The sequence below is a fragment of the Pithys albifrons genome, chromosome 17 (genome assembly GCF_047495875.1).
Source record: "Pithys albifrons albifrons isolate INPA30051 chromosome 17, PitAlb_v1, whole genome shotgun sequence".
Classification (NCBI taxonomy): Eukaryota; Metazoa; Chordata; class Aves; order Passeriformes; family Thamnophilidae; genus Pithys; species Pithys albifrons.
Window position 1 is genome coordinate 13,545,406 of NC_092474.1, and position 12,297 is coordinate 13,557,702.

Below are 12,297 nucleotides of genomic sequence, written 5' to 3' on the forward strand. Positions count from 1 at the left end.
TGGTTAAAGTGGGTCCTTTCCCACCCAGGAATCACACACCTGACGTCCTTGCCCACCGTCATGGACGCGATCACCTTCTTCACAGCCTCCTTCTTCTTCTCCTTCTTGTCACTGTTGAGCTCAGCCTTCAGCTCAAATATCTCCCCTGGAAAAAGGGGAAAAGTGGGAGCTCAGGGGTTGGGAAAGGGGCACCCGGCCCTCTGCTGGTGAGGGAGGGTGGGCACAGCTCCCACCTGCTGCATGCCAGGGCTCCTGGAAGGGGGGATTTGACTTCCCAATGCCTTGCTGAGGGCTGGGGCTGCTCTGGGGGCTCAGCTCTCATCCATGGAAATGGATACAAGCATCCCTTGGGCTCCTCCAGCCCCAGAGGGCTGGGAGATGATGCAGGAGGGAGCAGCACCCCACAGGACAGGGGGTTATCCAGTGGGTATGTCTGGCTGTGGGGAGGTTACCCTGGCACACAGCCAAGCTCCAGCCCCTCACAGGATCACAGAATGGATTGGGTTGGAAAAGACCTCCAAGAACATCAAGTCCAACCCTTGGGCCAACTCCAGTCCCTTTACCAGATCATGGCACTCAGTGCCACGGCCAAGCTCAGCTGAAAAACCTCCAGGGATGGGGAATCCACCCCCTCTCTGGGCAGCCCATTCCAATGCCTGAGCACTCTCTCTGCAAAGAAGTTTTTTCTGATCTCCAACTTCAGTTTCCCCTGGCAGAGCTTGAGCCCACACAGTTTTGGGATGCCCCACCCTTCCCAGATGATGGCACAGCAGGCAGATTTTGGGCACTGCTCCTCCAATCCGTGTGAGGGATGGTGGTTCCCAAACCCCATCTCTGCCTATGGCAGCAATTCCCCAGCCCAGCAGCTCCAGACCCAGCCAAGGGCACCATCTCCTGCCCTCCTGAGCTCCTTATTCCCCCCTGGGCTGGCAGATTGAGGAGGGAGATGCCACATGGCTTCTCTCCACATTAATTCCTTGGTCTGGAAGTGCTTAAGGCCCTGAGTGCTGCCCAGGGGAGCTCCTGAGCCGCTAAAGCCGCTCACCAGCTGCCACCAGCCCTGTCAGGGGGCTGCTGACAAGGTGTCCTGACCCCAGAATATCCCAGGAGCTGCTCTGGCTGCACCAGTGAGGAGCAGGGTGGGGTGTCAGCCACAGAATTCCCATGGGAGCTTCCCACCATGGGGACAGCACTCCCCACCTGGTTTATACAGGTGTAAGAAGCACCTGGTGACTTGGGGATAAATCGTGACATTCCCACTCCTCCTCTTACCTTTCTTGGTGGTGGTGAAGTACTTGGAGTCTGTCATGGTGGTCCCAGCCAGCTGCAGGTCCCTGGGGGAGAGACAGAGCAGACAGGGTGAGGGTCACCCCTTGTTGGGGTCACTATGCAGAGCTCCAGGAAGGAAAAATCAGGGCAGGGAAAGAGTTTTGAGTTCTCATGGGAAGAGTCATAAGGAGATGAAGTGCCCAGGGAAGCCCATTCCCTAAGGGAGGATGAGCACCTGACAGCTCTGGGATGAGTGAGGAATCAGCTGGCTCTCCAAAGAGGATGAGGAGGAGGAAGGGAGCTACTGGAGAGTCCAGAGTTCATCCCTGACTTGCTCAGCCCATCCCACGCAGAGCTGGGCAGCAGGGGCTCAGTGATCTCCTCTCCTCATCCCCAAAATGCTTTTTTAGGGAAAACTCACACTCAACCCTCCCTCACACCTACGCAGGGCAAAGCTCTGGGATGGGGTGAGGAACTGAGCCAAGCACAAGGCTCAGCTCAGCAAGGCTCAGCTCAGCAAGGCTCAGCTCAAAGGGACAGCACAGCCGAGGGCACAGATCTGCGAGATCAAAGGGAGCCTCCTCCACAAACCATCCCTGCTCCAGCAGTGTTGCTTTAAATTCCAAGGGAGCGAGGCTTCCACCCAGCACTTGAGGCTCTCTTATGTAATTCAGGCAGTTTAGGGCAGGTTTAGGGCTTGGCAGGCTGAGGAGGGTGATGTGCAGGGAGCAGACAGCCCTTCGGAAAGGTCACCGGGGATTTGGCTTTTACGGTTGGTTTTCCCATTTTCCCTTCAACAGTAAAGAATCCAGAGGCTTGTCCTTGAAAGCCTGCAGTGGCCTTGCTGTTCTGGAGGGGCAGGAGCAAGGAAAGCAAAGCCAAATGGAAAAAAAAAGAGATAAAGAGCACTTGGGAAAAAAAAAAAGAGGAAAAAAAACCGGGTGTGCGGATGGGTTTAAAATGTAAATGAGCATCTTGAAAGCCAAATGCAGCAGGAGCACAGAGGAACTGTGTCCTCTGTTCCCTGTCCAAGCTGGACAGGGATCCCCAACAGGGATAAAAAGAAAATCTGGATGAAATCTGGGGGTTGAGCACGCTGGGGAGAGCACAGAGCTTGGCAGGGAGGAAGAGAGAAGGAGTTTGCCTGGATTTGGGGCTGCTCTGGGGGCTGGCAGTGCCTGTCACTGCTCCCCCAGCCCTGCCAAGAAAGACAGGACACTCCTCCCTGCCTCCTTCAGTTACCTGGGACTGATTCAGAGCCTTTTTTATCCCGCTAAGTCGCTGGCTCTCCAGGGAACAGCGGGAGCTCCGGGCTGCAGCAGCTCTCTGCACCTCACTGCAGATCCCGTCCTGCCAGAGAGGGAGCAAGGAAGGAGGGAAGGAAGGAGGATTCACTGCAGTCCCTCTGGCTCCAGGACCTGGCTCACACTCAGCCCTGCTCTGCAGAAGTGCCTGGAAAGCAAACTTGAGGCCAAGCAGGGAATTTCTGCAGCCAGATCAGAGACATGAATCACTGCTGCTGCTCCCCTGCAGCCTCCGGTGCTCCCAGAGTGTTTTACCCACCCCAACTCCCCTGATTCCAGAGACAACCACCCATCTCCCCCACCTCCTCAAGCTCCTCCAAAGGGCAGGGTGTCTCCTCCAGCCTGGGGAATGAAGGCACATCCCTTGCTCCCCACACTGACACAACATTCCCTGTGGCAGGATCAGCCTGGGAGCCCCCCAGGGTGCTGAGGGGATTCAAACACCTGCCAAACCAGGTGCTCAGCACCCTGTGTGTCCCCCAGGTGATCCAAGGGGGACAATGCAGGGCTGGCTGCCAGCCTGGGATGCACAGGCCCTGCTGCAGGTGAATTCCCAGGAGCCCAGCCCTTGGGCAGGGGCCAACACTGCTGTCTGGCTCTGCTTTTAAGGATGCAGAGCTGGGAGCTGCAGGAAGGTTTTTGCTTCCCCAGCTCCAGCAATTCTCACCCAGCCCCTTTCCATGCTGATCTCCTGGAGAGGGGCAGAGTGGAGCAGCTCCCAACAGGCAGGAGCAGCTTCTTGCTCAGGAAAAGCAGGATGCAAGCAAGGAAATGAGGGAGACCAACCACCCCTGACCTTGGGGAGCTCAGATTTTATCCCATTTTCATCCCAAAGTTTTAAGCTGGTCTGGCAAGTGGGTTCAAGGAGTTGGAAGTGTCCATAAGGATCTGGAAGCAAACCAGTGGCGGGGAGCACCCAGAGCTCACCCACACCCAGTCTGGGCTCCTCAGGGCTGTTCTGGGGACAAGTTTTGGCAGTGGCACAAACCCACACGCTCCAGTGCCAGGTGAAAGGAGGAAAAGGGCACCCCAAAGCATTTCATCCCCGAGTTTATTCAGCCAGGACAACTAAATCCAAGAGCTCCACAAGAGCCAGAGCAACGCTGCTCTCCTGAGACTCAAACCCCAGGACTGAGAACATGGCACAGCTCAACCACCCCATTTTTCCCAAGCAGCTTCCAAATTCTGCTGGCCCAGGGGAACAAGGGGCTCCTAAACCCCAAATACAGCAACAAACACGCCACGGTGCTTCCCAACCAGGCAGGTGCTTCCAGTGGGTTCCCAGGAACAGCATCAATCCCAAATGAGCCATTGCTGGGGGAGGAAGAAAACTTGTTTCTTCTGCTACTTTTATCACCCTATTTTAGGTCAATTCCTCCATCCTTGAAGGCTGAGATGCTGCTGACCAGAGTATTCCATGGAATCATGGGATGGTTTGGGTTGGAAGGGACCTCAAAGTCCATCCAGTCCCAGCCCCTGCCATGGGCAGGGACACCTCCCACCAGCCCAGGTGGCTCCAAGCCCTGTCCAACCTGGCCTTGGACACTCCCAGGGATGGGGCATCCTCTAGGAAAACCATTCCAGGGCCTCTCCAACCTCACAGCCAATAATTCCTTCCCAAAATCCCATCTAAACCTACTCTGTCAGTTTGACACCATTCCCCCTGCCCTGGCACTCCAGGCTCCTGTGAACAGTCTCTCAGTCTCTCTCTGTCTTTCCTGCAGGTCCCTGCAGGCACTGGAAGAATTCCTTCCCCATATCCCATCTATCCCTGCCCTCTGGCAGTGGGAAGCCATTCCCCTTGTCCTGTCCCTTCATCCCTTGTCCCCAGTCCCTCTCCAGCTCTCCTGAAGCCCCTTTAGGCCCTGGAAGGGGCTCTCAGGTGTCCCTGGAGCCTTCTCTTCTCCAGGTGACCCCCCCAGCTCTCCCAGGCTGGCTCCAGAGCAGAGGGACTTCAGCCCTGGAGCATCTCCGGGGCCTCCTCTGGACTCACTTTCAGGTTCCAGCAGCAAACTCCTGCTGCCTGGGATGGGATGCAGGGACAGCACTGCTGCTCTCCCAGAGCAGGGAGCCTCCTCAGCACCCTGGCAGCCTGGAAGTCATGCCCAAGACATCCCAAATCCCTGGTTATCCCAGCAACAGGGCTCCCTGCAGCTCCCTGGTCACTCCAGACCCTGTGACAGCCCAGAGCAGTTCACTGGCTGCCAGTAAATCCTGATCTCCCCAGCCTGAGCAGTGTCCTGGGAAGGTCTGATGGGCCATCGGGAAGGGAACAAAGGCAGATTCATCCACTCCAGCCCTGCCCACACATTCCTGCACGTAAGGAGGGACAGGCTGGCACCTAAAGGCAGGGACAGGAGAGGGGAGCAGCTCCCAGGAAAGGGTTCACCTGGAAAACAGAGAGGCAGCTGGAGGTGAGTGGGGAAAGAAACCTCCCTGAGCAAACACCCCAGCTCGAAATGAAGCACCTGAGGGCCAAGTTGGCACATGAAAGGAAATTAAGGCAGCCCATAAAAAATTAACAGAGATGTGTAACTTGAGCTCTGGGGAATCACACACCTGCTCCCTGTTGGTGTGAGGTGGTGAAGGCTCTCCACACTTCCAAGCATATCCCTGGGCCTGTGGATAAACCCCCGAGCTGGCACAGACAGCAAGGGGAACACAAACACCCAGCCATGGATGAGCAGAACCAGAGGTTGAGGATACAAAAACCAGCTGCTAAAGAGCCTTGTGCTGCTCCCAGATCTTTCCACCCCTTCCAGCAGTGAAGTGACGTGGTGGTCCCGTCCCACAGCTGACCTGGATTCCACAGCTCCCACCCCTGTGCTCATCCCACCTCTGCCACAAAGCCCCAGGGCTCACACCAGCCCCACACACGCTCCCTATAAGATCTTTTTCCTAAGCCTGGTCTAACTTAGAATCATGGAATGGATTGGGTTGGAAAAGACCTCCGAGATCATCAAAGTCCAACCCTTGGGCCAACTCCAGTCCCTTTACCAGATCATGGCACTCAGTGCCACGGCCAAGCTCAGTTGAAAAACCTCCAGGGATGGGGAATCCACCCCCTCTCTGGGCAGCCCATTCCAATCCCTGAGCACTCTCTCTGCAAAGAAGTTTTTTCTGCTCTTCAACTTCAATTTCCCCTGGCAGAGCTTGAGCCCATCGTGCCCCCTTGTCCTATTGCTGAGTGCCTGGGAGAAGAGACCAACCCCCACCTGGCCACAACTTCCCTTCAGGCACTTCCAGACAGTGCTGAGGTCACCTCTGAGCCTCTTCTTCTCCAGGCTAAACACCCCCAGCTCCCTCAGCCTCTCCCCACAGCACTTGTGCTCCAGTCCCTTCTTCAGCCTCGTTGCTCTTCTCAGTTGGGTTGGAAGAGACCTCTGAGATCATCAAGTCCAATCCTTGATCCAACCCCACTGTGACCACCAGCCCAGGGCACAAAGTGCCCTGGGCTGGTGGTCACAGTGGGGTTGGATCAAGACGTGGTGGATTCTCTGTCCCTGGAGGTGTTTCAGAGGACACTCAGAGCCACATCCAGTCCCTTCTCCAGCCTCGTTGCTCTTCTCTGGCCCCACTCCAGCCCCTCAATCTCTTGCCTCAACTGAGGGGCCCAGAACTGAACACAACACTCAAGGTGTGGCCTCCCCAAGGCAGAGTCCAGGGGAAGGGTCACTGCTCTGGGCCTGCTGGCCACGCTAGTTTGGATCCAGGCCAGGATCCCATTGGCCTTCTTGGCCACCTGGGCACACTGGTGGCTCCTGTTGAGCTTCCTGTCAATTAGAGCCAGTCTCAGCTCAAACTTGGCTCAAACCTTCCCATCTTCCCATCAGGACCATCCCAACCACATCTCCCACAAACCTGTGACTGACCAACCCATGAGCCTTCCAAGAGGCTCCATCTCCATCAGCCAAGGGGCTGAGGTGCCCCCTTGGGTAACTGGGGGGTAGAAGCCCTGCCAAACTCCCTGTGCCACCAGGAAGGTGCCCAAACTCCTGGCAGATCCATTACTTGAGGGATGTGAGATCCCAAAGCACTGGCACACTGTCCAAAATTAATCCAGAGGGAAGAAGGGCCGTGTCAGAAAAACGAGCTGCAATTGGTACATCCCATCCACCAATAATGGGAATAAACCCACGGACAAAGGAAGGTCCCAAGGTGTCCCCTGCAGCACCCACTGCCAGGATCCCACTGCTCCAGGAGCTGGCGGGAATTTTAATCACCTCAACAGGGATAACACTCACAGGGACCCCCCAAAACTCCAGCTGAGCATCCTCAGGGATGCCAAGGATCTTGTTCTGGAGGTGTTGGGGCACAGCTTCCCATGGCAGGCAGGATGGTCTCCTCCTGGGAAAACCAGCAGGGCTGGACTCCTCCTGCTGTGGAATTCCTGGCCTGGCTTGATCCAAGTAAGGCCCAGCAGCTGTGGAAAGCCCCTCAGGGACCCCCAAAGCCTGTTCAGCCCAGCAGCTGAGCCCCACAGAGAGCAGCCTGTGGCTCCCACAAACAGGCTTGGGGGCAGCAAACCAGGTCAGGGCAACTGCTCATCCAAGGCCCATCCCATTTATTGTCATCCCAGGAGAAAGGGGACACAAAGTCCCCCTGAGCCCCCACTGCTGCTCCAGAGGGGACCCCTGACAGGTGTCCAAGCTCCAGGAAACTTCACATGACACAAAACACCTACAGGGAACAGCACCACCACCTCCACCAAGGCTCTCCCAGGCTGGAGCTGTCCCACAGCTCCTTTTTATCCAGCCGGGGGTTTCCCCCCCTAAAACCTCCATGGGGGACCCAGTTCCCAGCTGGTTCCACCCCTCAGCAAGGCCAGCACTGCCCCTTCCCACCGATGTGCCGTGCCCTGAGCCACACACAGGGCTGTGCTGGCTGTCCCTGCCACCACCCAGGGTGGCTGAAGGAGTCCCAGCCCTTCCAGAGGGTCGTGCCCCCCTGGGGGCTCTGGCTGTGGCCAGGACACGGTGCCCGGGGGCACGGCTGGGGAGGGGGCTGGTCCGGGCTGACCCCACACAGCCCTCCGGGATGGCCCGGGGGGCAGGGCTGGCACACGGACACGGAGGGACACCGGGGGGACACGGGCATGGCCCGGCCGAGGGGGGCGGGATCCCCCTGTGCCCGGGCAGGGGGCAGGAGGGGACACGGGCAGGGCTGGGAGGGCACAGCGGGGACAAGACGGGGACGGGGCAGGGGACACGGGGGAGACCAGCCTGGGACAGAGGGACATAGTCCGGACCGGAGCGAGGGGGGCGGGCCAGGGGGATGGGATGGGGACACAGCCCGGGGCACGAGAGGGGTGGGGCAGAATGGGGACACAGCCCGGGGCCCCAGGGGCAGAGGGGACACAGCCCGGGGCACGGGGGGGGGCAGAGGGGACACAGCCCGGGGCACGGGGGGCAGAATGGGGACACAGCCCGGGGCACGGGGGGCAGAGGGGACACAGCCCGGGGCACGGGGGGGGCAGAGGGGACACAGCCCGGGGCACGGGGGGGGGGGCAGAGGGGACACAGCCCGGGGCACGGGGGGGGGGCAGAGGGGACACAGCCCGGGGCACGGGGGGCAGAGGGGACACAGCCCGGGGCATGGGGGGGGGGGCAGAGGGGACACAGCCCGGGACATGGGGGGGGGGCAGAGGGGACACAGCCCGGGGCATGGGGGGCAGAGGGGACACAGCCCGGGGGGCAGAGGGGACACTGCCCGGGGCATGGGGGGCAGAGGAGACACAGCCCGGGGGACAGAGGGGACACAGCCCGGGGCACGGGGGGGGGGCAGAGGGGACACTGCCCGGGGCACGGGGGGCAGAGGCGACACTGCCCGGGGGGCAGAGGGGACACTGCCCGGGGCACGGGGGGCAGAGGGGACACTGCCCGGGGCATGGGGGGCAGAGGAGACACAGCCCGGGGGACAGAGGGGACACAGCCCGGGGCACGGGGGGGGGGCAGAGGGGACACTGCCCGGGGCACGGGGGGCAGAGGGGACACAGCCCGGGGGACAGAGGGGACACTGCCCGGGGCACGGGGGGCAGAGGGGACACTGCCCGGGGCACGGGGGGCAGAGGCGACACTGCCCGGGGGGCAGAGGGGACACTGCCCGGGGCACGGGGGGCAGAGGGGACACAGCCCGGGGCACGGGGGGCAGAGGCGACACTGCCCGGGGCACGGGGGGCAGAGGCGACACTGCCCGGGGGGCAGAGGGGACACTGCCCGGGGCACGGGGGGCAGAGGGGACACTGCCCGGACCGGGACAGGGCAGGGCACAGGGACAGGGCACGGGCCGGAACAGGGCACGGGGACAGGACACGATCCGGCCCCGGGGGGCAGAGCGGGGGCAGGCCCGGCCGGAAAGGAGCGCGGGGCCGGCGCGGGCAGGGAGGCCCGTCCCGCGGTGCGAAGGGGCAGGGACCGCGAGAGAGCAGCGAGGCCCGCCCGACCCCGCGGGCCGCGGTCCCGGCTCAGCACTCCCGGCCCGACCCGACCCAACCCGATCCCGTCACACTCCCGGCCCGGCCCGTACCTACAGCCGCCGCCGCCCGCGGGCACCGGAACTGACACTGCGAGCGCTTCCGGGGCCGGGCGGGGCCAGCGGGGCGGGGATAGCGATGGGAACGGGAATGGGAATGGGGATGGGAGCGGGAATGGGAATGGGGATGGGAGCGGGAATGGGAATGGGGATGGGAACGGGGATGGGGATGGGGATGGGGATGGGGATGGGGATGGGGATGGGGATGGGAACGGGGACGGGGACGGGGACGGGGACGGGGACGGGGACGGGGACGGGGACGGGGATGGGGATGGGGACGGGGATGGGGACGGGGACGGGGACGGGGACGGGGACGGGGACGGGGATGGGGATGGGGATGGGGATGGGAGCGGGAATGGGAATGGGGATGGGAACGGGGATGGGAACGGGGATGGGGATGGGAGCGGGAATGGGAACGGGGATGGGGATGGGAACGAGGATGGGGATGGGGATGGGAACGGGGAATGGGAATGGGGATGGAGATGGGAACCGGGTTTGGGATGGGAGTGGGGAGGGGAACGGGGAATGGGGATGGGAGCGGGGAGGGGAACGGGGACGGGGAGAGGGGATGGGAATGGGGAATGGGAACAGGAATGAGGAGAGGGATGGGAACGGGGAATGGGAACAGGAATGGGGAGAGGGGATGGGAACGGGGAATGGGAACAGGAATGGGGAGAGGGGATGGGAATGGGAATGGGGACGGGAACGGGGAATGGGAACGGGGAATGGGATGGGGATGGGGAGAGGTGGTGGGAACGGGGAATGGGAACAGGAATAGGAACGGGAATGGGGAAAGGGAATGGAAACGGGGAGCAGGAACCAGGATCGGAATGGGGAATGGGAGTGGGGATGGGAAGAGAGGACATGGGAGGAGGGCACGGGATGGGATGGGATGGGATGGGATGGGATGGGATGGGATGGGATGGGATGGGATGGGATGGGATGGGAGAGAGGGGATGGGGATATGGGGTGGGGAGAGAGGATGTGGGGCAGAGATATGGGGACAGGGGAGGGAACAGGGAACCCTGCAGGGGTGGGATGGGAGGGACAGGACATGGGGATAAAGACAGGATAGGACAGGGTACACGAACGGGACAGGGAACAGGGACAGGACAGGGTATGGGGACAGGGGACAGCACAGGGGTTGGCAGGGGGGAATGGGGACAGGGGGCAGCCCAGAGAGTGGGATGGGAGAGCAAGGAATGGGGACAGGGGCTGTGGGGTGGAGAGATATGGGGACGGGGACATCATAGGGAGTGAGACAGACATAGGGACAGGGACAGGGTATGGGGACAGGGCAGGGGGTGGGGAAGAGGACAGAGCAGGGGGAGAGGGACAGGGCAGAGGACACTGCAGGGAGTGGAGAACAGGACAGGGCTTGGGGACAGGGACAGGGCATGGAGCAGGGACAGGACAGGGCATGGGGACAGGGACAGGGCATGGAGCAGGGACAGGAAAGGGCTTGGGGACAGGGACAGGACAGGGCATGGGAGCGGGTCACTCATGGTGGCTCTTTCCCACTGAGGTGTCCGGTGGGAGCAGGGTGGGCACAGGGGTGCCTGGTGCCCACAGTCCCTGTGTCCCAGCACTGTCCATGATCTGTCCCCGTGTCCCCACCACCATCCATGATCTGTCCCCGTGTCCCAGCACTGTCCATGATCTGTCCCCGTGTCCCAGCACTGTCCATGATCTGTCCCCATGTCCCCAACACTGCCCATGGCCTGTTCCACGCTCAGCCTCCCTCTCCATCCCAGCTCATCCCACAGCCAGCACAGCCCCTGCTGCTGCTGGAGCCTCCACAGTGTTTTTGGGATGAGAGGCCTGGTGGGACGTTCCTGCTGCTGCTGCGGGACATGTGGGATCCTCCTGGGATCTACGGACCCGGCTGCTGATTGGCTGGGATCTATGGACCTGGCTGCTGATTAGCTGGGATCTACAGACCTGGCTGCTGATTGGCTGGGATCTACGAACCCGGCTGCTGATTGGCTGGGATCTATGAACCCGGCTGCTGATTGGCTGGGATCTACAGACCCGGCTGCTGATTTTCTGGGACCTACAGACCCGGCTGCTGATTGTCTGGGACCTACAGACCCGGCTGCTGATTGGCTGGGACCTACAGACTCAGCTGTTGATTGGCTGGGATCTACAGACCCGGCTGCTGATTGGCTGGGCTCTGTGCTCCTGGAAATTGATTGGCTGGGCTTTATACAACTGGCTGTTGATTGGTTGGGATCTATGTACCTGTGTGTTCATTGGCTGGGATCTATGTACCTGGCTGCTGATTGGCTGTGATCTGTGCACCTGGGAGTTGATTGGCTGGGATCTGTGGACCTGGGTGTTAATTGGCTGGGCTCTGTGTGCCTGTCTGCTGATTGGCTGGGTGCCATGTACTTGACTGTTGATTGGCTGAGCTGTAGGAACCTGCCCACAGGTTGTGGTCCTTGTGTGTTGATTGGCTGGGTGGTCTGTGAATGCTGATTGGCCGCTGGTCCATATGGGCCGACCATCTGGGCTGTCCGTGAGCTCTGATTGGCCGGGCAGTACCAGAGCGCTGATTGGTCAGGCTGCCCATGATTGACAGGGCTGTCGATGCGTGCAGGGACCCACCCAAGGGCAGGTTTTGGGGGGCGAGGAGGGGACACCCCCCCTCCCCCCCTGCCCCTCCCAGCCAGGAGGGCAGACCTGGCTTTCCTGCCCTCACTCTGCCTGGGACCTCCTGCACCTCCCAGGGGTGTCCTCTGTCCCAAGGGTCGCAGGGGACACTCCTGGCAGTACAGCCCCTCCACCCCACCCCGGGGGCCCACGAAGGTGGGGGGATCTGGGTGCTGTGCTCCCCCCCAACCAGGGTCGCGGCCCTGCATCCCACCCGTGCGAGAGGGGTGTCTGTACCACCCGGGGGTCCCGCTCTTTTCGCAGACGGGTGGGACCCTGCTCTGCCCTGGGTGGCCCCGGCTCCCTTCCCAGGGCTCCCACTCTCTCTTCTTGGGGGTCCCACTCTGTTCCCCAGGACTCTGCTCTCCGCTCAGGAGGTCCATGATCCTCTCAGGGGCTTCCCACTCCCTTCACACAGGGTCCTCCTTCTGTCCTTGGGGATCCTCGCCCCTTTTCCAGGGCTCCCATTGTCTGTTCCCAAAGATCCTGCTCCCTGCCCTGGAGGGTCCGTGCTCCCTTAGAGAGCATGCCCCTCTCTTCC

At 61.2% G+C, this 12,297-nt stretch overlaps 1 protein-coding gene across 8 annotated transcripts in view; it reads right to left on the reverse strand.

Annotated features, from left to right (window-relative positions):
- Positions 1 to 9,151, reverse strand: part of AP1B1 (adaptor related protein complex 1 subunit beta 1) — a 28,159-nt gene extending 19,008 nt beyond the window's left edge. For 4 of the 8 annotated variants that reach the window (XM_071572151.1, XM_071572150.1, XM_071572146.1 and 1 more), the window contains exons 1-4: positions 9,099 to 9,151; positions 2,512 to 2,619; positions 1,273 to 1,334; positions 40 to 145 (exon numbers count right to left, since the gene is read on the reverse strand). In XM_071572151.1, the coding sequence (XP_071428252.1) occupies positions 40 to 145; positions 1,273 to 1,309 (143 nt within the window). In that variant the 5' untranslated portion in view covers positions 1,310 to 1,334; positions 2,512 to 2,619; positions 9,099 to 9,151. Of the gene's footprint in view, positions 1 to 39; positions 146 to 1,272; positions 1,335 to 1,504; positions 1,592 to 2,511; positions 2,620 to 5,132; positions 5,212 to 9,098 lie in introns of those variants that run through there. The other 4 variants (XM_071572145.1, XM_071572144.1, XM_071572149.1 and 1 more) reach the window with 4 other exon arrangements.
- Between the last annotated feature and the right edge of the window lie 3,146 nt (positions 9,152 to 12,297).